A 25,197-nucleotide genomic window follows, 5' to 3' on the forward strand; every position below is an offset into this window, starting at 1 on the left:
TAAATTTGTATATTACAATTATTTGCCTGGACCATGACGCTCATGAGATTCACAGTTCTTTAGTAAGTGTATTGGTTGAACACGTAAATCAATATGTAAATGTACCAGAGTATACATAAGATTAAATGTTAAATATATTTTTTTGTCCCTGAAATGTACATTTGTCAATCTTTTTTTAAAATAGTAATATACGGTATTCTGTTCTGTTACAAAGTATACGGTCATTTATAGTGACTGAGGTTTTGTCAACAAAAATCTGTCCTTTTCGGATACACATTTATCACTGTTAACGAACTACGCTCTCAATAAATCACATTATAAACACGCAAATTATGCTAAAATAAAACCACTTGACATCATTGGGTGATGTCATTAAATGACGGCACATGTTTATGACGTCATCGGTTCCTCGCATGGATGTGCCCCGCACCTGCAACCATTACGGAAATTAGCTGCGTCAAATAGTTTTATTCGACGATAGTAAATATATTTTTTTTGCAATGAAAACTGAAGAAAAAGAAGGGAAACTTTCTGGAAAGGTATGTTTGGAAAATGTTTTTCACCAAGAGTTGCTGTCCACTCTGTGGCTTTGTTTGTCTGCCATGAAAATACGCCACCATTGCTCTACGTCTAGAACATTCCAATTTTCAAATATTCAACTGAATTGAATTCAAACATCACCGTGTAAATGTTGCTGCGCTATGGAAGCCAACTTCAAGTCGCCTTGTTTCGTGTGGTTACTATGGTGACATTGACGCGCCTGTTGTCCCGCGCAGCTCGAAAACTTCGTAAAGTCTGGCTTGAGTGTGAGTTTCAATGAATGTTTCTCTCACTTTCTCGTAGTTTCTCCACATCTGTGAGACGTTTTTTGCCTTTGTTTTGTCGAATTGAAAGTGTGTGTGAGATGGAGTCACCAGGCCAGGATGTCACCAAAACACCTGAGGGTGAAGATGACAACAAAAATGCCGGTAAGTTGTATCGAGTAATTGAATAGAAGTCTCCTCCTTGTAGCATCGTTATGTCAAATGTGTGTTTTCTCTATTTTTAAAATAACTTTTAACTCTGTCTTCTCGTGTTACTGCTTAAGTTACCACTCAGGAGAAGGAAGATGAGAGTAACGCTAATGAAAACATTGAAAACGACAACATGGAAAACAAGGAAAACAATGGAGACGATGCTGACAAAGATACGAGTTAGTACCTCACATTAAATGACTCCAGATATCATACAAATCTGCTTCTAGTTCCGTCATGTTTAATTGGTGTTTTATGGCTGACCCTCTGCCGAATAATTCATTATTCAGCTCCAGTTACCGCGGAGGAAATTGAAGGTGAGAGTAACGCCAATGACAACGACAGCAATGGTGCCAAGGACGAAGGCAACGACGGCCCCGCCGATGACAGCAACACTGAAATCACCAACGACGACAGTAAAGAGAACAGCATGAACAATGACGAAGACAGTAAAGAGAACAGCTCGTACAACAACAACAACGAGGAAGAGAAGAACGACGACGAGGAGAAAATGGACGACGAGGAGAAAATTGACGACGAGGACGCCGGTCCCATTGAAGTCGTTGAACAAATCGACCCCTTAGAAATCTTAAGGAAGATTTGTGATGTAAAACTAGAATTTATTTTGGAATTGTTCTCTTCTGTTTTGTCGAATGGCATTTCAATCAGTGCCTCCGCCTCCTCTTTTGTAGAAGTTCATCCGTCGCGTGGATATTTCAGGTGTCACCAAAGAATCGTGGCAGGAGGAAAATGTCAAGTCACTCGAACACTTTATCGAGGACACCTCCATTCCTACCTTGATGGTCTACTTGGACGCGAGCTTGACGTTGCAGGTGGAATACACCGTTCCCACACAGGTACAGTGGACGACTGGATTTTGAACCCCGTTGTGCTTTCATTTGAACGTTTATTGGAAAATCCGTTTTCATTCCAGGCGGTAGAGCAGCTGGGCTACTTTATCCGTGAGCCTGGAACAGTGATTACATCGGAGAACTTCTACGAAGTCGTCGAATACAGCACGGTGCAGGGCGACCCCACCGAGAGCTTGCTTCACTTTCTGACCAGTTTGCATTCGGATGAAAATGACATCAGCAGCGAGTGGGAAGCGGGCATCAAGGACAACTACATTAACGGCATGCATACCTATCTGGCCATCCTCACAGGTACCGACGGGGATCATCATATTAGACTGGGAGGAGAGCTCAATGATTTTGAAGGAAAAAAAAAATCAATTTGCCATCGTTTTCTTTTTTCCCATTCTACCTTTTGAACTCGTTCACTGCCATTGACGTCAAACATCCATTTTTTTTCTTGGGTGGCCGTATTCACTCATGTGGACTGTACTTCTCAAGCACTGAACATATTTAGATGGTTTATAGATTAAAAAAAAAAACACAAATCAAAATTCCCATGTGTAATGCCCTGTCTATCCCGTTTTGAACAGATAATGTCAGTAAGAAGGAAGGTAAGACAGTGCTGTACATCCCAATGGAAGGCCTGAACGACAGTGCCGCGGAAGGCAGCAAGGACACCCGTCTCGTGCAGAGGATGGAATGTAAGGATTCGAATGACCAAACCCACAAAGTTCATCACAGCCCAACCTGATGCGCTTCGTTCTCGTCCGCATTTTTAGCCGTCTTAATCCACTGGTCGGATCAAATCAAGGAGCTGCTGAACATACAAGACACGGGCAGGAACGACAACAACGGCCCGCTCCAGGAGATCGCGTACTGGGAGAGTCACTCCAAAAAGTTACAAGACATGAGTAAGCAGCTGCAGAAGCCCGGCGTCAGGCATATTCAGAAACTACTGGAGCTGGCCAACTCGTTATATGTCAAGCGCTTTACCAAATTGTCCTCGGAACTTCAGGTGAAGTCCTCTATTTTTATTTTTAAAACTGATTATTGTTTTCAGCTCACAGACATAAGTGAATAATATTGTTTTGTTGCCCAGGATTTGTCAATGGAGGCACAATCCAACTTGAACTTCCTGTCCTTACTAGCAGGCCCATGCGAAGAATTGCGTACTCTTAACATCAGCGAACTGGCTCCCAAACTGCAGCACATAATTTATATCATTCGCATCATCTGGAATAACTCCACCCACTACAACACCAAGGAGCGCATCACGGGCCTTTTCCTAAAGGTACGTCAGCGCTATTTTAAAAGTCATGCTCATTTCTGTGGCTCTTTATTAGGGCAGAACTATTAATCGAATTCAAATCGATAGCGCAGAGTTGTAGAACAGGCGTTTTCAACTGGTTTTGTCCAAGGGACCAAAACTCGGGGACCTCTGCTTTGGCGGAATATTATTTTATTTTGCACCGAAGGAGGCTAGATTTGCATCTGTAAGTCTATTTTGGGAATCTCAGCTAAAGTTGACATCATTTGGATGGGTAAATGAGTCACAAAATTAGCTGGGAAAATAAATCAAGTCTAAATAATGAGTCCATTTTATTTTTTTAAAACGTTACAATAGTTTTCCATTTCCAATCCACCTGCAATACCGCCACGAACCACTGGAGGACCGCGGAAGTAGAAAGACGCTTTCAAACCACAGAGGGTTAGGGTTAGTAGTAACGAGAATTTGCCGTAAAACAGTCCAAAGTACAAATAATTTTAATATTGTTATGTAATAATAATAATATATTATTTCATTTCCAAGCAAGTCTGAACCAGACACTTTTTTTTAACCGGCTCCCAAAATGAATCTTTATATTGTGTGTGTGTGTGCAGATGAGTTATGAGATAATCAACCTGTGCATCAAGACCATCTCATTGGACAGGATCTTTGCAGGCTACGTGATCTCCAGCAAGAAAGACCTTAACACCTGCATCCAGTGCTGTCTGACCTGGAAGAACATGTACTCACAAATCTCTAAGGTGCACGACGAGTAAGACCTAGAAGCCGATCAAATTGACGTTGAGTTGGAATTCTCGTTGTGTTTTCGAAATACATTTCCACTCTTTTTACACCTCAGGAATTCGCCAAAAGGGTGGACGCTGGACCAAACAAATATTTTTGTCCCGATTGATGCCTGCATTCAAAGAATGAAAGACTTGGTTGAGGTAATTTTGTATCTGCATGCGCCGCTCTGAATTCGTTCAAATTCTCCCGATGACTTTGTTGTAGGTGTGCAACACCCAGCAGCAATTTGCCCGTTGGGAAGACGGGGACCAAAGACCTTTGCCGTGGTTCAGCGGTTACCAGGGCCCGGAACACACCCTCTCCCTTGTGAAGATCGAGGCCAAGTTCCAGCACGGCCTTCAGATCCTTCGCTCCGTTGACCGAGGCATCCTGGAGGTGGAGAACACGGCATGGCTGATTGAGTTCAACAGGTAGGAACGAGCATTGCCACGAGAAGAAAGCCAAAATATTCAAGTCTGGTTTGGATCCTAAGTTTTCATGTGCGCTTGTGTTCAGGTTCCGTGCGTTTTTAAAGGATCTGGACATAATGCTTCAAAACTTGATCACCTCGGTGTTCCAGACCGTGAACTCTGTGGAGGAAGGTCTTCGGCTGATGGACATTTTTAAAACCATTTCTGCCCGCGATGTGAGTTGTTCGTAGCGATAAGACATCGCAACATGACTAAATAAAATCGTGTGCGTTCTGTCCCGTCACAGTCCATCAAGAGCAAAATAACCGAGATGGTGGATGCAATTTATGGCATCTTCAAGAAGGAGCTCGCTACGCTCATGAGACAAATTGATGAGAAGAAGGTCGCCATCCCCGACTACCTGCCAACTTTGGCTGGTCAAGCCCACCGAGCCAGGGCCGTTAAATTCCACTTGGAAAGCCTCATGGAGGTGAGTCCGGACAAATCGATTCCTGATCAATCCGCGCGTATGACTCCCATCTGCGTTTCCCAATCAGGTGCTCCAAAAGATCCCCGTCCAGAAGGAGTCACACATCTGCAAGCAGGTGCGGACTTTCTACGACCAATCCATTCAGACTCTGAATGACATGGTGACGCAGAGGTTTGCCGAGTGGCACCAGAGTCTGGAGCTGCAATACACCAAGAAGTTGGAGCGGCCTCTTTTGCTGCACGGCAAGGACAACCGGATCGAGGTCAACTTTGACAGGTGGGGCACTGCAAAGTTGTGATTGGAAAATGAAGCTTCAAATTTGTTTCATAAACTAGCTGTATTTTTCCACTCCTCCAGATGGCGCTGTTGGTTTAAATAAAAGTGTTTAAGAAATGGAAAGTCAGTGTGCTTTTAGCCCAATGTTGAACAGGCAGTGCCACCTAGAGGACTGAAAAATACACCCACCTTTTCATGAAGCAAATTTGAAGCTTCGTTTTACCCATTACTGCTGCAAAGTCATCACCACTCACCGGGGCGCCCATGAGTGCCATTCTCGTTTGATTTATTTGTTCCTACCTTCAGCAATCTATTGAACCTCTTTGCCGAGATCAAGTTATGGAGTCGCCAGGGTCATGACATCCCAGACTTTGTGAACGAGATTTACCAGGATCGCGAAGGACTCCGATGCCTCAGGGAACGAGCGCTGCACCTGGCCCGGGACTACAACCGGTCAGCGGACACCGAAAATCTGCTCCAGCGCCATTTTGTATTGACTTACCGTGTGTCTAACCTGGTGTGTGGCAGGATCATCGCAATGCTTTCTCCCCTCGAGCTGGGTTTGTTTTCCAAGAAAATCCACATCCTTGACAAAAAGATTCAACCGGGCTTCACCAAACTCTTCTGGATGTTTAAAATTTCCTCCAATACCTTTGTGAAGGATTGCATCGAACATATTTCCAAGGTTTCAATTCATGACCGAGTCTCGTTGGAATGTTCAGCCGAGTTCAAGTGCCTGATTTGAAGTCTCCTTCATATTTCTGCTTCAGTTGCAGGTGATAGTTGACGGTTTCAAAGCATCCAATCTGACCATCATGAACCTCTGCCGCCAGATCAGCGAAACACTTCTTGTTCGGCTGGATGGGAAGAGTCTCTACAGGTGAACGATCGTTACGTATCAAGCGCGGCTTTACTCGAACTTCCAGGATATCGGTTCCGTTTCATCGCTGTCAGGAATTGGGAGTTTGAGAACGACCAGAGAAATCACCGGCTGCGACAGCAAGATCAAATACGCGGTGCTCTTCAGCGCATCGTTGACATCATGGTCGACATCCACAACACCTTCGCTAAAGATGGACTCGAGGTCCGTTCCGGGCACATTCCTTTACTTTGAATAAGAGGCGTTTCTCAAGATGATGTAACCTCGGCGCTGCAGGTTCAGGTGCACTGGGTCACATACACGGAGAATGTGGACCACATGCTGGAGCAGGCCCTCCGTACCAACGTCAAGCGCTCCATGCAGAAGTTAGCGCAGGCCATCAACGGAGACCGCAAGTCCTCACCCACCCCTTTGTTCCGAGTGCTGTTGTCGCTACGCCAATCGGACCTCAAATCCGATCTCAGGGTACGAGCGACCGTATCGGCCTTCACTCCAACCTGTCAAATGCACGCACATCTCAAAGGTGCGTCCAACGTCCAGGTTGAGTTCTCGCCGTCTCTCCGAGACCTGGGTCAGATCTTGGACGTTCTACCTCAGCTGATCAACACCGTCTCTAAATTCAAGCGACTGCCCCAGCTGCTCTCCTGCGAACAGTCCCACGAGACTCCCATACACGTCAACATCGGTTTGGGGACAAACTAATTGATCCGCCTTGTTCTTCTGTTGGGCTGCCTTTGTTTTTAACTCTCCATCTTGATTGCGTAGAAAATGATGAAGAAATAAAAGGCATTCAGGCTGCGGTTGGTGCAGGGATGGCAGCTACTGCCAGCCATCTCAAGGAATATTTAACAACTTGGGACAAGTATCGGGACATTTGGGAGACCAACAAGGACAACTACATACAACGTTACCAAAAGCTCAATCAACCAGTCGCCTCCTTCGATGCAGACATCCACAGGTACCGTCGCCATATTCCCGTCGGGTGAATTTTGCTCTAAGACCACCGTGAAACTCAGGTACACAGAAATCGAAACGAGCATCCAGCAGGAGGAGACGGTCACCAACTTCCAATTCATTGTGCTGGACTGCTCGCCGCTTAAGACCTCGCTGGTGCAGCACTGCAGCCGCTGGCAAACCAAGTTCATGCAGCTCCTCGTCCGCATCGCCGGCAACTCCCTCAAAGACATGCACGCCTCCATGAATCGGAACGCCAAGAGGTGAGTCGTCAAAGAGTGACACCCAACGAACGGAACGTTTCTGTTTATCCGAGTACTGATTTGAGATCTTTGGTTTTTATGTTTTAAGGTTGGGTGAACCCAACGCAACTCTAGCGGAACTCGGCGAGAGCTTGGCGCTCCTGGAGTCCTTCCAAGGCAGTTTAGCCAAGACAGAGGCGGGCATTGATCTAATCCATGAACAATTTGCTGTTCTGGACAAATATGGTTTCCCTCTTGATCAGAATGTAAGCATCCGTGTGACGAGAAAAATGCTAAAAAAAATGGAACGCGTCGCTCAGTTTTTGAAGAGTTGACCACCGTCACTTAATTCGGTACATCTGCAATTTTCTCTCTTCAGCTTCAAGACCTGCGTGGGACGCTTAACACCAAGTGGGAGTGGTTCCAGCAGGTTCTTGCCGACAGCGACGTCATGCTGCAAGGACAAAAGCATAATTTCAAGAGCGACTTGCTCAGCTCCTCTGATGAGCTGAATGAGAAAGTCCTCACCGCTATGGAGGAGTTCAACACCTCAGGTCCCACACACCTTTTTTTCTTTTTAATTCTGTGTGATTTGGACATTGACTTTTCTTCAGATATGCAACCAAAAGTGTTTTTCACATCTAGGTCCGTTCGATCCTGCCGTTACCACCAGCTTGGCCCTGAGGATGACCGCGGAGCACCACAAACATCTTGAGACTCTCAAAGAGGAGGAGAACTTCATTCTGAATGGCTTGAGCTTCTTCAAGATAGAGCAGGAACCTTCCAAAGCCATCCAAGCCCTGGAGAAGGTCTGACATAGCCATCAATGTCATTCTAGTAGAACGTGGTGCTGATTTGGACTCTCTGGCGCAGGATATGGACTTCTTGCAGCAGGTCTGGGAGGTCACGCAGGAGTGGGAAACCAACTGGAACGAATGGAAAGGTGGACAGTTGGCCACCCTTCGCACTGAGAACATGGAGACCAAAGCGCAGGATATCTATAAAATCCTCCACAAACTCCAAAGACAACTCAGGGTACGAGTTCATGCAATGGTCACGGATTTGATCTTGACTCCATTTTGACCTTCCTTAGATGTTTTGCTTTGCAGGATAAGAACTGGGAAATTGTGGATGTGTCCAAAAAAAAGGTTGACCAATTCAGGAGAATCATCCCTCTTATTGCTGACTTGAGGAACCCAGCCATGAGAGAAAGGTAAAGTACCGATGACGTCGGCGGTGTGGCTCGAGTCAACATCTCCAATGCCTCCTCCAGACACTGGAAGGAGATCTGTAATGAGGTGCAGAGCTCCTTTGATCCCACGAGTGCTGATTTCAACCTGGAGAAGATTATTTCCCTGGGTTTCGACAAGTATTCGGAAAAGATCAACGCCATCTCCGGAGCCGCCAGCAAGGAACTCTCCATAGAACAGGTCCCTCTTACTTACCCGAATCTCAGTGGGGAGGATTTATCTCCGGCTGGAAAATTAATACTTCTGATGTATTTCCCTGGAAGGGTCTGGAAGAGATTGTCAAGACGTGGGAGGAGATGACCCTGGATATTATACCTTACAAAGAGAAAGGCCACTTTCGTCTCAGGTGAGGCCGAGAAGTGAGAGATGGAAGCAGGAGGAGACGCCTAATTGGCAAAACACCTTGCAGGGGCACAGAGGACGTTTTCCAGGCCTTGGAAGACAACCAGGTGACCTTGTCCACCATGAAGGCTTCTCGATTTGTCAAAGCTTTTGACAAAGAGGTGGACATTTGGGAGCGTCAGCTGTCCCAAGTTATGGAAATCATCGAGATGGTGCTCACGGTGCAGCGCCAGTGGATCTATCTTGAGGTATAGCCGTCCGTTTCGAAACGAGGCTGACTCTCGCCACTGCCGTTTGGATTTTCCCATTCTTCCACTCCTCCAGAATATTTTCCAAGGAAAGGACATCAGGGAGCAGCTACCGAAAGAGTGCAAGGAATTTGAAGAGATCAGTTGCAGTTGGAAGATCATCATGACACGGCTCCATGAGAACAACAACGCCCTGCAGGGAACACACCATCCTGGTATCTCAAAAGTGTTTCATCTGATGACTTGAGCGGAACCGTCAAATTGCCTTTTAACCGGTCTGTCATGGCTCAGGCTTGCAGGAGACATTATCCAGCATGAATAGCAAGTTAGAGGAGATCCAGAAAGCCCTGGACATGTACCTGGAGACCAAGAGGCAGATATTCCCACGATTCTACTTCCTGTCCAACGACGACGTTCTGGAGATCCTAGGCCAGTCGCAGAACCCGGAGGCCATGCAGCCGCATCTCAAGAAGTGTTTTGACAACATCAAGAGCCTGCGCACCGAAAAGGCGAGTCGCTTGAACACAGAAGGAGGAGAGCATCTCTTACGTCGTGTGTTTATGTCTCCTGCAGGTGCTCAGAAGGTTGGACGCCACTGCCATGTTCTCCTCGGATGGAGAGATGGTGGAATTTATCAAGGCGGTCCCACTGGACAAGGCTGTGGAGGTACAGTAGTTTTCAACAGCTCGACCGTGACCGCAAATCTGTAAAAAAAAAAAAGGTCTCGTATTTGGTCTAGATTTGGCTGTGCGATATTGAGGTAGCCATGCGGGCCACTCTCAAGAATTGCCTCTACGACTGCATGGTCGCGCTCAAGAAGATGAAAAGCCAGAGGGACAAGTGGTCCAAAGACTGGCCAGGACAGGTAGACAACCACCAGGTGACAATTTCAGGATGATTCTCACTAACCCGCTTGGATTTTTTTAGATGCTCATTACAGCCAGCCAGATCCAGTGGACAACGGATGTTACGCAATCCCTCGCTAGCTGCAAGGAGACGGACGACAAGGGCCCTCTTAAAACCATGATGAAGAAACAGGTGCTGACACGTGCAACTTTTTCTGCATGCATTTTTTATTAAAGGCCCTTTCCTCGCCCAGGTGTCCCTTCTTCGGCGATACTCCGATATGATCCGTAGCAACCTGTCCAAGGTGTTGCGTCTGAAGATCGTCGGCTTGGTCACAGTGGAGGTCCACGCGCGTGATGTCATCGCCAAACTGGCCAAGGCGGGCTGCAACGACGTCAACGCATTTGAGTGGCTGTGCCAGCTGAGACTCTACTGGGAGAAGGTCCTGAACATCGCCCATCACGTCCCTCCTGGTTATCCCAAAAAAGATTCTATTTTTTATTTGTCCCTCGCCACAGGATTTGCACAACTGCATCATCCGGCAGACCAACACGCATTTCAAATACGGCTACGAGTACTTGGGGAACTCCGGCCGGCTTGTCATCACTCCGCTCACAGACAGGTTGCTGGCCTTCTCGTGGTTGAGATGGATCCTCCGAAATAGATAGACAATGACGGTGTATGACTGCTCAGGTGTTACATGACCTTGACGACGGCGCTCCATCTGCATCGAGGCGGCTCTCCCAAAGGGCCCGCTGGCACCGGGAAGACGGAGACCACAAAAGACTTGGGTAAAAGTTTAGGGATGTACGTCATCGTCATCAACTGCTCCGAAGGACTCGATTACAAGTCCATGGGCCGCATGTTCTCCGGGCTGGCGCAGGTAGGAAGACCGCAGGAGAGCAAGATACTTGTCCCGTCGCTCGGCGAGCCAAATAATCAATTTTCTCCTCGTCGTGGCCGAACCAGACGGGAGCGTGGGGCTGCTTCGACGAGTTCAACCGAATCAACATCGAGGTGTTGTCCGTGGTGGCCCAGCAGATCCTCTCCATTCTGTCCGCCTTGTCGGCGCTGCAAACCAGGTTCCAGTTTGAGGAACACAACATCGCCCTGGTGGCGTCATGCGGCGTCTTCATCACCATGAACCCAGGTCGGTCAACGATTGAGAAGGTGCTCTCCTGAAAACGGACTCTTGAGATACTTCCACTCTCCGTTGTTGTTTTTCTTAGGTTACGCCGGTCGTTCCGAGCTTCCGGATAACCTCAAGTCCATGTTCCGACCCATCTCCATGGTGGTGCCCGACTCTACTCTAATCGCTGAGATCATTCTGTTCGGAGAGGGCTTCAATGACTGCAAGGTAACGTCACGGCAATGACGACAGCAATCTGAAAACGGTGAACTAACATCTGCTCGGTTTGTGACTTTGTGTTTGCAGCTACTAGCTAAGAAGGTGTTCACCCTTTACTCCCTGGCCATGCAGCAGTTGTCCAAACAGGACCATTACGACTTTGGCCTCCGGGCGCTCACCTCCTTGCTTCGCTATGCCGGCAAGAAGCGACGCGTTTGCCCCAACGTCCCCGGTGAAGAGGTAAGTCTTAGAGAAATGTCTGTCTTTTCTGTCCATTCCCAACTTGTACCCGTCTCTGTCCTCAGGTCTTGCTCATGGCCATGAAAGATATGAATATTGCTAAACTGACGTCAGCTGACCTGCCGCTATTCAACGGGATCACCCAGGACTTGTTCCCTGACGCGGAAACGCCCGTTATAGATTACGGCAAGGTGAGCCGGGTTTCATTCCAAAACAGTTTTCAAATGTGCTTTGTTTTGAGCTGCCATTTCTTCTTGAAGCTCAAGGAAGCCATCCAGGTGGAGCTTCGTCAGAAAGGCCTGCAGGTCACTCCTTTCACAGTGACAAAAGTCATCCAACTCTACGAGACCAAAAACTCCCGACACTCGTCCATGTTGGTGGGCAAGACGGGCTGCGGTAAGACTGTCACGTGGAAGACGTTGAAAAATTCCCTCATCGCCATGCGCAACAAGGAAGAGCCCGGCTACGAGCTTGTGCAGGTATTTTTTTTTTTTCCCCATGGCTTGATATCGTCATGTCTTCAAAGCGTGATGACCATTCACTGCTCCTCAGGATTATCCCCTGAATCCAAAATCCATGAGTCTTGGAGAGCTGTATGGTGAGAATGACCTCGCCACCAACGAGTGGTCTGATGGAGTCCTCTCGTCTGTCATGAGAACGGCCTGCGCAGGTAAACCAAAAGACATTCTGATGCGTCACGACACGTGAAGATATGACGACCCGAACTTTTGTAGACGACAAACCAGATGAGAAGTGGATCGTATTTGACGGGCCGGTGGACACGCTGTGGATCGAGAGCATGAATTCTGTCATGGACGACAACAAGGTGCTCACGCTCATCAACGGGGAGAGAATTTCCATGCCCGAGCAGGTCTCTTTGCTGTTTGAAGTGGAGAACCTGGCGCAGGCCTCTCCCGCGACAGTGTCCCGCTGCGGGATGGTTTACAATGATTACGTCGACCTGGGTTGGAAGCCATTTGTCAAGTCCTGGCTGGAGAAACGTGAGAAGGTACGCCGCAAAGTCTTCAGGCTAACCCGACGCCGCGGCGCAGTATTTATTCCCTCGCACGTTTTTGCAGGCCGAGGTGGCACATCTGAAGCCTTTGTTTGACAGTTTCATTGAGAAAACACTGACCTTCAAAAAGAAAAACTGCAAGGAGCTGATCCCCATCACCGAACTCAACGGCCTCGTTTCGCTCTGCCGCCTCTACGACGCCCTGACCACAAAAAAGGTTGCCGATTTTAAAACGCATCGTGACCTGTTTTGAACTCGTTCACTGCCATTGACGACTATAGACATTAAACATCCATTTTTAACTGGGCTGGTACTGAATGAGTTAATGTTCCAACTCCATTCCATCCGCAGTTGAACATGTCTGACGAGGAGAACCTGGGTCGGGTCGTGGAGCTCTGGTTCACCTTCAGCCTCATCTGGTCCATTTGTGCCTCCGTGAATGAGGAGGGCCGCAAGAAGATGGATACTTTTCTACGGGAGTTGGATGGCACATTCCCCATTAAGGTCCCTGTCTGAGCATCTGGAGAATGCACATTAAACATCATCAATAGTAACAAAAAACAAAAAAACAAATCAAGTTCTTGTTTTCATTTTCCATCCTTTAGGACACAGTCTACGAGTACTACGTAGACACCAAAAGCAGATCCTGGGCTCCGTTTGAAAACAAACTGCCAAAGGGCTGGCGCTTCAATCCCAAGTGAGTAACAAGATAGCTTTGCGTTCCAGACAAAACACTCGAAAAAAAAATCATCCCTCTTTTACAGCGCTCCGTTCTACAAGATTATGGTTCCGACAGTTGACACGGTCCGCTACAACTTCTTGGTCACGGCGATGGTGAATGCTCAGTACCCGGTGCTGCTCAGCGGGCCGGTCGGCACCGGGAAGACCTCGGTGATTCACGGGGTCTTGCATAGTCTGGACACCGGCAAGTGGTCCACGCTCACTATCAATATGTCCTCGCAGGTTGGTGCGCTACCTGGACACTTGAAATGTCAAACTTTGATTTATATTCATCAATGCTCGCTTTCGGGGTCTTTTGATAGTTCCGCTGTTTCTGTGTCTGTCCAGACCACCTCAAACAACATCCAGGCGATTGTGGAGAGCCGCTTAGAGAAGAGGACCAAAGGTGTGTATGTCCCTGTGGGCGGGAAAGACCTGCTGTGTTTCCTGGACGACCTCAACATGCCAGCTCACGACTTCTTTGGTTCACAACCGCCACTGGAGCTGATGCGCCTCTGGATCGACTACGGCTTCTGGTTTGACCGTCAGAAGCAGACCACGACGTATGTCAAGGTGAGAGGAGACGGATGGAGAGATTCTGCCGAAATCCAAAAGTAGATGTAATTGTTGCGTGCCACTTTTAGAAAATGTCTCTGCTGGCTGCTATGGGTCCCCCCGGAGGTGGAAGGACTCATATTTCTGGCCGCCTGCAAAGTCGTTTCAACCTCATCAACATGACCTTCCCCAACGTAGGTTTCGCTCACCTTCCTTCATGTTTGGATCAACATCCACATAAAAACCAAAACGTCATTCCTTCAGGACTCCCAAATCAAGCGCATCTTCAGCACCATGATTAACCAGAAGCTTCAAGTTTTTAAGGAGGACCTCAAGCCCGTCGGAGAGCTTGTCACCCAGGCTACCTTGGAGCTGTATTATTCCGTTACGTCTCGTTTCCTTCCTACTCCGGCCAAGACGCACTACCTCTTCAACCTCAGAGATATCTCCAAGGTACACCTCACGCGTTGGACTGTTTTTGCAGTGTCGATCTGATTTCTGTGATCCTGGACCATTCCTTTGACTGCAGGTGTTTCAAGGTCTGCTGAGATCGCATCCGGAATTCCACGATAGTAAAAACAGCATGGTTCGACTGTGGATCCACGAGTGCTTCAGGTATTACACACACTCATCGGTTGAGTCCAGAGATTTGATTGGCGCTACTTGGTACGATGTTCTCGCAGGGTTTTCTCCGACCGACTTATCGACCGCAGTGACATGGATACCTTCATCACGTTGTTGGGGGAGAAGATGGGCTCCATCTTTGACCTTGTTTTCCACAATATCTGCCCCGATAAGCAACCCCCAGTATTTGGTACGCACTCTCACAAAGATGGCCTCGTCACGGTTGCCGTTTCTGAGATTATTCTGGTACTCGTCAGGTGATTTCCTAACTGATTCCGGAGTGTACGAAGATCTTCTGGACATGGCGAGTCTCAAGAAGTTCATGGAGACCCAGCTGGAGGACTACAACCTGACGCCCGGTGTCGTGCCCATGAACTTGGTCCTCTTCAGGGACGCCATTGAACACAGTGAGAACACGAGAACGCCACCTGCTGCCATTGCCGGGTTTCCACCAACCTTTTCGTTGCTGCGTTGGCAGTAACCCGCGTGGTCCGCGTGATCAGCCAGCCGAGGGGCAACATGCTGCTGGTGGGCGTTGGGGGCTCGGGTCGACAGAGCTTGTCCAGGATGGCGGCTTTCATCTGCGAGTACCAGGTGTTCGAGGTGGAAATCACCAAACAGTACCGCAAGCTGGAATTCAGAGAAGGTAAGCTGACACCAGGAAGCTTCCATCCCTCCTCTCATCCACTCAAAGAAAACAAGGACCTTCTCCATCTTATCCCTAGATATTAAGAAGCTCTACCGTTTGACCGGTGTGGACAACAAGCCCACCGTCTTCCTGTTCAACGATACGCAGATTGTGGTCGAATCCTTCCTGGAGGACATCAACAATATCCTAAGCTCTGGAGAAGTCCCCAACCTGTATAAGCAGGACGAGTTTGTGGAGATCTGCAATGCCCTGTCCGACGCCGCTAGAAAGGAGAATGTGTTGGAGACGCCCAACTCTTTATTTAGCTTTCTGATAGAGCGGGTCAGAAGCAACATGCATGTTGTTCTCTGCATGAGTCCAGTGGGAGACCCCTTCAGGTAGCCTCCACGCGTTTCTTCTCCTGAAGTTGCACAACAATTTATTTGATGCAAAAAAAAAGTTCCCATCCCAAGCAGAAGTGTTTGCCACTTGCAGAAACCGAATCCTGCAATACCCGGCTCTCGTGAACTGCACTACCATCGACTGGTTCTGCGAGTGGCCCAAGGATGCTCTGCTGGAGGTTGCCGAGCGCTACTTGGAAGGGCTGGAGCTGGGATCCGCTGAGAACGTGGGACACATTCAACGTCTGTGTGTCATCTTGCCAAACGAGATCATTAAATTTAGTTCATAACAGGCCAAGACCAAGGTGGCCTCCATCTTTGTGACGACACATCAGTCAGTGGTGACCGGCTCGGAGAAGATGAAGCTGGAGCTGAAAAGGCATAATTACGTGACACCCACCAACTACCTGGAGCTGGTGTCTGGATACAAGAAGTAGGAACCGCGATGGACTCGTGTCAATTTCATGGCTTTACAAATGGTTGTCTTTGCCGATTAAGGCTTCTGGGAGAGAAGCGCTGTGAACTTGGGGAGCAGGTCAACAAGCTGAAAAACGGACTTTTTAAGATCAGCGACACGGGCGAGAAGGTGGCCGCCATGACCGTGCAGCTGGAGGAGTCCAATCGGCAAGTGGCCGACTACCAGAAGGAGTGCGACGAGTACCTGACCGTCATCGTACAGCAGACGAGGGAAGCCGACACTCAGCAGAAGGTAAGGACGCCAAAGACGGGTTCCCTTGCAAATCCCGTCCAGTACTGTGCAGAATGCGTTTCTGCGCGCGATTAGACGGTGGGTGCCAAAAAGGAGAAGATTTCAGCAGAGGAGGCTCAATGCAAAGCTCTGGCGCAGACCGCATTGAAAGAGCTGGATGAAGCCCTGCCGGCCCTGGATGAGGCCACCAAGGTATTACGCAACTCGCCATATTAAGACCACTCGATCGCGTCCATGTGCAAATCTGCTCGGCAACTTGGAGCATTTTGCCCGCAACAAAGGCGTTGGAGTCTTTGAACAAGAAGGACATGACAGAGATTAAGTCATACGGTCGTCCACCTGCTCTGGTGGAGAAGGTCATGCAGGCGGTCATGACGCTTCTCAATAAGGAACCTACGTGGGCAGAAGCCAAGAGACAGTTGGGTCAGTAAGGACAACGTTTTTTTTTTTCATCTTAATGCGGACGGCGTACGCTTTCTCACTTGAAAATATTTGTGGCAGGTGAGGCCAACTTTATCAAAACCCTGATCAACTTTGACAAGGAAAACATATCGGACCGTGTTTTGAAGAGGATCGGCAACTACTGCAGGCAGCCCGACTTCCAGCCAGACATCACCGGCAAAGTGTCTCTGGCTGCCAAGTCGCTTTGCATGTGGGTCAGAGCCATGGAGGTGCGCCCTCGTCGCCGTGCGTCAACGACGGCAACAATTTGGGACGGAACTAAGGAGAAATGTGTTGCAGGTCTACGGATGCGTCTTCAGGGTAGTGGAGCCAAAGCGGGAGCTGCTCAACGCCGCCGAGACCCAACTCGCACAGAAGCAAGCCGAACTGGCCGAGTCCGAGAACAAACTGAAAGAGGTACCTGCGCTGTTTTCGGCCGTCGGCCATAAAATTAGGGACAGCTGATGGGATGGTCGTGTGCAGGTGGCGGACACGCTGACGCGGCTCAACAAACAATATGCGGAAAAAGTGGCCACCAAGGAAGATCTGAAGAGGAGGTCGGACGAGATGGAAGTGAAACTGGACCGAGCCGACAAGCTGGTGAAAGGTCTGGCCGGGGAGGGTGTCCGCTGGGAGCAGACGGTTAAGGTAGGACACACACACACACACGCGTGCACACACGTACACTCTCTTGTAGAAAATTGTGAGCTCACGCTGTGCTTTCAGGGTCTTGAAGATAACATGGGCTTCCTGGTTGGAGATTGTTTGCTGGCAGCGTCATTTCTCTCCTATATGGGCCCCTTCCTTTCCAACTACCGAGTAGAACTGCTTGAAGTCTGGATGACAGAGGTAAAAACAACATTTTGAAGGTGTTGCGATGGTGTAACACTAGAAGTGTCCATTTTGGTCTTCTCGCTACCTTCTCAGGTCCAGCGCCAGAATATCCCTTGCACTCCAGGCTTCAGTTTTGCAACGTTCCTCTCAAACCCCACAGCAGTCAGGGACTGGAACATTCAAGGCCTGCCTTCTGATGCTTTCTCCACTGAGAACGGTGTCATCGTTACCCGTGGCAACCGGTCAGAACAAAAAATATACATATATATGTGTGTGTACATATGTAAATGTAATGTAAAATATAATATTTCATATTATTATTATTATTTTTTCAAGATGGCCGCTGATGGTCGACCCACAAGGCCAAGCTCTGAAGTGGATCAAGAAAATGGAGATGAAGAAAGCAAGTCACGTCCTTGGACGATAACACTAATATTTAAATAATAATAATAAAATTATATATATTTTTTTATATGTATTAATTAATCTGACTAATTGTGTGTGCGCAGGGGTTAAAATTAATCGACTTTCAGATGTCGGATTACATGCTTATACTGGAGAACGCCATCCAGTTTGGGAATCCTGTCTTGCTGCAGAACGTCCAGGAGGACTTGGACCCGTCTCTCAACCCAGTTCTCAACAAGTCCTTGACACGAATAGGTCACACCTGCACAGACATACTTTCTCTTGGTGGACTGGTCGGCTGCCGTACGATTAAAATAAATGTTCTTGGCTTTTGTTCCTAGGTGGCAGGCTATTGTTGAAGTTGGGCGACAAGGAGTTGGAATATAGTCCGGAATTCCGTTTCTACATCACCACCAAACTGTCGAATCCACACTATACCCCGGAGACATCAACAAAGACCACCATTGTCAATTTTGCCGTCAAGGAGCAGGTTGGATCTTGTTGTTTGTTTCAAATTTCATCTGAATTGCTGCCAAGTGCTCACTTAGCTCGAGTGTGACCTCCTCGAGTTTTGCGGCAGGGTTTGGAAGCCCAACTCCTCGGCATTGTGGTGCGTAAGGAACGTCCAGACCTGGAAGAACAAAAGGACAACCTGGTGATGAGCATCGCTTCGGGAAAGCGAAGCCTGCAGGAGCTGGAGGATGAGATCCTCAGGTGAAGACATTTGCTTTTTCCCCTCCTTCCAAAAGCTTTTTCTTTGACGTTGCGTCCGACAGGCTGCTGAACGAGGCAAGCGGCTCCTTGCTGGACGACGTGCAGCTGGTCAACACCTTGCAGACGTCCAAAGTGACGGCCACTGCGGTTTCAGAGCAGCTGGAGCGCAGCGAAGTGACGGAAATCAAGATCGACACCGCTCGAGAGGTCCGATACCAAGCAACCACCCCGCAAATTCAATCATGATTTTTAACTCCTGTTTTTTAAAATATTCATTGTATTGTTTTTCCACAGGCCTACCGTGCGTGTGCTCAGCGGGCGTCCATCTTGTTCTTCATCCTCAACGACATGGGCCGCATTGATCCCATGTACCAGTTCTCACTGGATGCTTACATCAACCTGTTCAACTTGAGCATTGAGAAGAGCAAGAGCAGCCTAAAACTGGAGGAACGGATCGTCAACCTCAACGACTACCACACATACGCCGTGTACAAGTAAGACGCCTTAAGGGGTAGGCTGCTCAATTGTCATCGTTCACTCCCCCCCTCCCCTCTCTGGATGTTTCTTTAAAGGTATGCCTGCCGGGGTCTGTTTGAGATGCACAAACTCCTCTTCAGCTTCCAAATGTGCGCCAAAATCCTCGAGGTCGCCGGCACACTCAACATGGACGAGTATAGCTTCTTCCTCCGTGGCGGGATTGTAAGAAAAGGCAACTGGGATCGCCGAAGGTTTCGTCCGATCCCTCCGTGACGACGCGTGGACTCCTCTTTGTGTTTTCAGGTACTTGACAAGAGGGCTCAGATGGAAAATCCGTGCAGTAGCTGGCTTGTGGATTCCAGCTGGGACAATGTCACAGAATTGGACAAGCTGGCCAACTTCCACGGCATCATGGCCTCATTTGAGAAATATCCACGGGACTGGAAGCTTTGGTTCACCAGTGCGGAGCCTGAGAAGTCCCCGCTACCAGGTGTGTGAATTATAACTATGATGAATGGGAAAAAAATTTAATTGATTGATTATTTGGGTCGGCATTCACGACAACAAAACCGGGCGGTTCGCAAACTTCACGCACTTTACTGAGTGAGACATTTTGTTGACTTTTTTGTTGTTGTTTGTGGCATTTCTTGCACTTGTTGCGTCCCGGCGCGCCCCCTACAGGAGACTGGGAGAACAACTGTAACGAGCTCCAGAGGATGCTCATCGTCCGTTCTCTGCGGCCGGACCGTGTCTTGTTCTGCGCGACCACCTTCATCGTCAACTATCTGGGCCCTCGCTTTGTGGAGCCACCTGTTCTTGACATGAAGGCTGTAAGTTATTTTTTTTTTTTTGGGTCATTTCAAATTGTTGCTTCTGGCTCACCGCTGCCCTTGCTCGTCGTCTCTCCAGGTCGTGGAGGAATCCACGTGCATGACTCCTCTGGTTTTTGTCTTATCTCCCGGCGTGGATCCCACTGGAGCCCTGCTGCAGCTCGCCGAGACAAGCGGCATGAGTAAACTCTTCCACGCGCTCTCTCTGGGTCAAGGCCAGGCGCCCATCGCCAAGAGAATGATCGAAGAGGGAGTCAAAAAGGGTGCTTGTCGTCTTTTGTGTAAAATCTATTTGATATCCTTTTCCTGCTCATTCCTTTTTTTTTAAACCGTTCCAGGTCACTGGGTCTTTCTGGCCAACTGCCACTTATCTCTCTCCTGGATGCCCGAGCTGGACAAGCTAGTGGAGCAGCTGGAGGTCCAGAAGCCCCACGTAGACTTTCGACTATGGCTCAGCTCTTCGCCCCATCCTGAGTTTCCCATCAACATCCTGCAGGCGGGCATCAAGATGACCACGGAGCCGCCCAAGGTAGAACCTGGAGCCGGCAAAATGCAGGCGTCCACGCGTGTCACGGCTTTGCGGCTTTTGTCGTCCGCAGGGCGTGAGAGCCAACATGAAGCGTTTGTACCACCTGGTGACCGAGGCTCAGTTCACCCGCTGCGCCAAACCCGTCTTCTACAGGAAGCTGCTCTTCTCCCTCTGCTTTTTTCACAGCATCCTGCTGGAAAGGAAGAAATTCCTGCAGCTGGGCTGGAACATCATCTACGGTTTCAACAATTCAGACTTTGAGGTAAATCAGGACCAATGTGAGTTTTGATTTCAAATCACCCCCGTGACGTTTCTCCTACAGGTGAGCGAGAATCTTCTGAGTCTGTACCTGAACGAGTATGAGCAGATACCATGGGACGCCCTCAAGTATCTCATCGCCGAGGTCAACTACGGAGGTCACGTGACAGACGACTGGGACAGACGCCTTCTCACCACGTACATCAACGACTATTTCTGCGAAGCTGCCGTCACTGAGGCTTACTTCAAGTTAGTGACACACAGTGCCACCAAGTGGACGGAAAGTGAACAATCTCTGCCAATCCAAACAGTTAAAGTGGTCAGCTCATATTTTGGTGGCAAGAACATACATGAAATGTATTTTTAGACTCAGCAGCCTCCAATTAACCACAAACAATTCAAATATGTTTGGAAATTGAATTTTTGTTATCGTTGTCGGCCAATGTGTGCTGTTACTGAAGCAATTTTTTTTCCTTTCACTCCTAGATTGTCAACTCTGTCTGCCTATTACATCCCCCACGATGGTCCCCTGTCCTCCTACAAGGACTTCATCAACATGCTGCCCACCCACGAGCACCCGGACTTGTTTGGCCAGCACCCAAACGCCGACATTGCCAGCCAGATCGCTGAGACCAGGTCTCTGTTCGACACCCTTCTGTCCCTGCAGCCACAGGTGACCAGTGCCAGTACGGCGGGGGCCGGTCCCAGTCGTGAGGACAAGGTGAGGCCAAAACACCTTTGCTAGTTCTGACAACTTTAACAGGAACAAAACATTTGCCCGTATTTTTTTTGCCGTCCCAAACGCTGGCTTTGTAATGGCTCCAGGTTTTAGATCTTTTGGCGGATGTGCGTCAGACCATTCCGGCCATCATTGACTATGAAAGCGCCAGCTCGCACTTCCTGGATCCTACACCCCTGGATGTAGTTTTGCTGCAAGAGATCCAAAGATACAACGCCCTGCTGAGCATGATCAAGTACAAATTTAACATTAGTCTAAATGTTTTTATTGTTTTTTCAAAAAGAAAAATTAGCCCTCTGTAATATTTATCAAAACAACGCACTGTAGTCGTTCGTTGTGCTGCTTCCTCTGGTGTGCCCGTCTTGGCCACTAGGAGGAAGTATAATTTTAGTCAACGTTTAGTCAAACAAAGAATAGACTTCTACTTCCTAACACTGAAGTAGGAATATATATATATGAATAATATATATATATATATATATATATATGCATACTATTCACAGATTTTATTTCAATATTTTGTCTGTGTCAGTGTGTACTGTATAGTTTTTAAATAATTGGATGCCATCTTAGTTTGATATTAAATCTAAATTTCAACTTGTAACTATAATGATAATAATAATAAAACCGGTCCCTCGAATCTTCAAGCACCACTTCATCTGAATGTTTATGTGTAGGTCATCTTTACTGGAGCTGGAGAAGGGAATCAAAGGCTTGGTGGTGATGACATCCAGCTTGGAGGAGACCTTCAACTGCATGTACGACGCCAGAGTCCCGCCGCTTTGGGAGAAGGTGACACACAACATATGCGATTCACACGCTGACATATTCTCAAGCATGACGTGTACCTTTCCCTACGTTCCCTCCTATTTCTCTGCTATTAAAAAATGTATTTAGCCCTCTCTCACTCCAGTGGAGCGTATGCACCAACAAAGCCAGCATCTGTGGATCTAATCGCAGAGTAATAAGCAGCTAAAGCTTTTTAGGCCGGCCCCACTTTCCGAAAAGGACCCTGAGCTTATTGAGCGCCGGCCAAAGGCTTATTACTGTGTGTGTGTGTGTGTGTGTGTGTGTGCATTCCATTTTATAGGAGCACTGGACAGCTATTAGCTCCGTTGCCTTCAGCTCGGCTTGTCTCTTTTTAACCGACTGCTTGCGTGCCAGAAAACTCTCCAGTTCATTTCTCACTGCCATCCCTTGCTTGTTTTTCTCTCCCTTCCGCTTCACGTTCTTCCTTTCTCATCTGTGCGAGGCTCATTTGAATCAGGCAGCAATATTAAGAATGACTTGGCCGTCCAACTTCCGCGTCCACGCGGTTATCCCGTACGGCGTCTAATTGTTGTTTTGACTCCAAGCTAGCAAGCAAAGTTGCTGAAAAGTGCCGTGGTCTCGCTCCACCAGGCTTACCCCTCGCTCAAGCCCCTGGCAGCGTGGACCCGCGACCTCTGCCAGCGGGTTCTTCAGTTTTCACGCTGGGCCCAGCTGGCGCAGCCCCCCGTCTTGTTCTGGCTTTCCGGTTTTACCTTCCCCAACGGCTTCCTCACCGCCGTGTTGCAGTCGGCCGCCCGTCAAAACAAGGTGACATAGGTGGCAGTTTCACATTTTTTCATCAATAATAGAAAAATAGCTATGTTATTGTATATTATTGAAAACATAAGTTTCACATGTAAATAATTAAACAATTGAATGTTTCCGTTCAATTCATTGGGCTGCTTCTACTTGGTGTTCCTACCTTGGCCACCAGGGGCAGTATAACCCAATTGTACTCTGCATCATTTTTTTTTTCTAATTAACATTTGCACCCCCCTCTCAGGGTGGCCCGCCCCACTATTCAAGAAGCACTGCTTTATAGTCCTGAATGGCAGCTATTTTATATATATATGTCGTGTTGGATGTATCAGAGGGAAGTAATCTGTGTGCGAAGGTGCCTCGTTCGCTGGAAGTCATTGGATTAATACCAAACCATTGATTTTGATTGCTTTATGCCTTTTGTTTTTATGCAGGTCTCAGTTGACACCCTATCATGGGACTTTACAGTGTCTAGTCTAGAGGACACTCACATCCAGAACCCACCAAAGGTAACCCCTTCCCCTCCCACCCCGAGTCAACGTCTAACCGGTTGTCTGTCGGCCTCCAGGATGGCGTGTACGTGCGAGGTTTGTACCTGGAGGGCGCCGCCTGGGATAAAAAGGCCACGTGCCTGGTGGAGGCCAGGCCCATGCAGATGGTGTGTTCCATCCCCGCCATCAACTTTAAGCCCGTGGAGAACCGCAAGAAGATGGCCAAGAGTAGGGGCCTTTTTTTTTTTTTTTTTTTCCTACTTTTCAGTGCAATTATATTTAATGGCTGAATACTTTCACCTCTCTGTTTTTGTAGACATGTACCTGTGCCCTTGCTACTACTTTCCCATACGATCGGGCGGGGCGGGCAGGGCCTCCTTCGTGATCGCCGTGGAGCTGAAATCCGGCAATGTCAATCCGGATCACTGGATCAAGAGGGGGACAGCGCTCCTCATGAGCTTGGACAGCTGACATACTCGCATACTCTGGACACCATCCACTTTCTTTGTTTGTTTTTTTTTTTTTTTGCTTTTCTTAGTTTTTTTCCCCACCTCCACAAAGTCCTTTCCCTGGAAAAAAAAAAAAGATGCAGTGGTTAATCAAGGTGAGGGAGGTCTATTTTCATGCAAATTTTGACCAAGTCCAAGCTGTGAGGGGAGGGAAAAAATGAAGCTATTCAAACAAATGAATTTTAATGAAGCCTCTCAGGCAAGACGCAATCTTTCAGGCCCACATTTCCCCACTGGTCAGGGAGGCACAGGAGAAAGTGAGTTGGAAGAAGAATAGAGCCAATGAGGGGGGGGTTCAAGGTCGTATTCAGACTCAAGGATTGTCCCCTGAAAGCCCAAACAGACTTCCTTTGGCTTGAAGAGGCTCTTTATCAGAGCAGGCTCATTCTGTGCAGAGCCACTGGTGGTCTCCATGTGGGTGGGAGATTCAAATTCAAATTCCGTCCATTTTCTCTTCCGCTTGTCCTCATTAGGATCGCTGGAGAGCTGCAGCTGACGTTGCGCCAGAGGACGGGATACATCCGGGACATGTCAGCCAACCGCATCCACATGTACAGTAATATTCATACCTACAGACAATTTAGACCCTTTGAAAATGTTTTGAAATTGTGGGAGGAAGCCAAAGCCTGGATTTGATTTGCAGAATTGTGAGGTTACTGTGATTTTTGCCACTAAGTACCGCCATAAAAAAAACAACATATGTGGCTCTCCAAGTAAGTATATGACCATAAAGATCAACATTCAAATACTGGAATGTAGTAGGCCCCCCAAAAAAAGATGGATGCGGTTTTCTTCCCAAAAAGTTTAACTGTGGTATTATTAGCCAGGGTAAAACTAATTGGAACCACTGCACTTAAAAGAACCCAAAAGAAACATTGGCACTGCTTTTAGAAGTGTTCCAACAGTACTTACGTATGTTCTGATTTCCCCCAAACAAATTGAATTTTCAAAATGGGTGATCCTAGCCAGATGTGGAAAAATATTTTGTGATTCAATTAAGTATTGCACATAAGAGTTCAAAAAAATGCAAATGCACTGGCGTCAAATTAATTCCAACAGAAATGTGCTTAAAAAATATACTGTTCATAAAAAGTAAAAAAAAAAAAAAAACAATCCAAATGGAAAATGATGTGAATACAATATTCCAAGATAATCATTTGAATTTTATTGGTGTCCCCAAAAATGCAAAACTAATTGCTACGATCGTCAACTTGATTGATTATCATCTACCAGTACTACGCGGTGTATATTATGCGACTGTATAACACTGTTGACTCGAATCAAGTTTAGACGACCTTCGGGG

General features: G+C 47.8%; 1 protein-coding gene across 1 annotated transcript; it reads left to right on the forward strand.

Annotated features, from left to right (window-relative positions):
* Positions 1 to 118: 118 nt before the first annotated feature.
* dnah2 (dynein, axonemal, heavy chain 2) lies at positions 119 to 25,020 on the forward strand. The gene is made up of 88 exons (XM_049742031.1): positions 119 to 539; positions 844 to 968; positions 1,088 to 1,192; positions 1,304 to 1,620; positions 1,706 to 1,870; positions 1,948 to 2,176; positions 2,458 to 2,568; positions 2,647 to 2,882; positions 2,967 to 3,158; positions 3,749 to 3,906; positions 3,994 to 4,081; positions 4,146 to 4,351; positions 4,437 to 4,566; positions 4,638 to 4,820; positions 4,888 to 5,096; positions 5,403 to 5,549; positions 5,625 to 5,781; positions 5,867 to 5,976; positions 6,051 to 6,180; positions 6,253 to 6,441; positions 6,517 to 6,661; positions 6,742 to 6,934; positions 6,993 to 7,193; positions 7,282 to 7,438; positions 7,552 to 7,726; positions 7,818 to 7,981; positions 8,046 to 8,207; positions 8,282 to 8,385; positions 8,446 to 8,602; positions 8,686 to 8,768; positions 8,832 to 9,012; positions 9,089 to 9,227; positions 9,304 to 9,521; positions 9,586 to 9,678; positions 9,752 to 9,877; positions 9,940 to 10,050; positions 10,112 to 10,300; positions 10,377 to 10,480; positions 10,552 to 10,741; positions 10,828 to 11,008; positions 11,088 to 11,215; positions 11,294 to 11,446; positions 11,512 to 11,637; positions 11,707 to 11,925; positions 11,999 to 12,116; positions 12,181 to 12,455; positions 12,526 to 12,678; positions 12,813 to 12,965; positions 13,067 to 13,158; positions 13,226 to 13,424; positions 13,530 to 13,754; positions 13,826 to 13,930; positions 14,001 to 14,189; positions 14,266 to 14,351; positions 14,420 to 14,550; positions 14,618 to 14,767; positions 14,839 to 15,006; positions 15,086 to 15,386; positions 15,484 to 15,616; positions 15,683 to 15,822; positions 15,888 to 16,098; positions 16,174 to 16,290; positions 16,380 to 16,521; positions 16,600 to 16,769; positions 16,840 to 16,956; positions 17,023 to 17,187; positions 17,266 to 17,388; positions 17,467 to 17,615; positions 17,710 to 17,776; positions 17,883 to 18,033; positions 18,120 to 18,268; positions 18,359 to 18,492; positions 18,555 to 18,699; positions 18,787 to 18,986; positions 19,065 to 19,191; positions 19,273 to 19,459; positions 19,651 to 19,799; positions 19,879 to 20,062; positions 20,138 to 20,328; positions 20,399 to 20,590; positions 20,651 to 20,835; positions 21,073 to 21,307; positions 21,412 to 21,560; positions 22,003 to 22,117; positions 22,727 to 22,903; positions 23,329 to 23,403; positions 23,463 to 23,613; positions 23,702 to 25,020. The coding sequence occupies exons 2-88, from the start codon at positions 905 to 907 to the stop codon at positions 23,854 to 23,856; spliced, it is 13,755 nt and encodes a 4,584-aa protein (XP_049597988.1). The 5' UTR covers positions 119 to 539; positions 844 to 904; the 3' UTR covers positions 23,857 to 25,020.
* Positions 25,021 to 25,197: the final 177 nt, after the last annotated feature.

The sequence above is a fragment of the Syngnathus scovelli genome, chromosome 1 (genome assembly GCF_024217435.2).
Source record: "Syngnathus scovelli strain Florida chromosome 1, RoL_Ssco_1.2, whole genome shotgun sequence".
Classification (NCBI taxonomy): domain Eukaryota; kingdom Metazoa; phylum Chordata; class Actinopteri; order Syngnathiformes; family Syngnathidae; genus Syngnathus; species Syngnathus scovelli.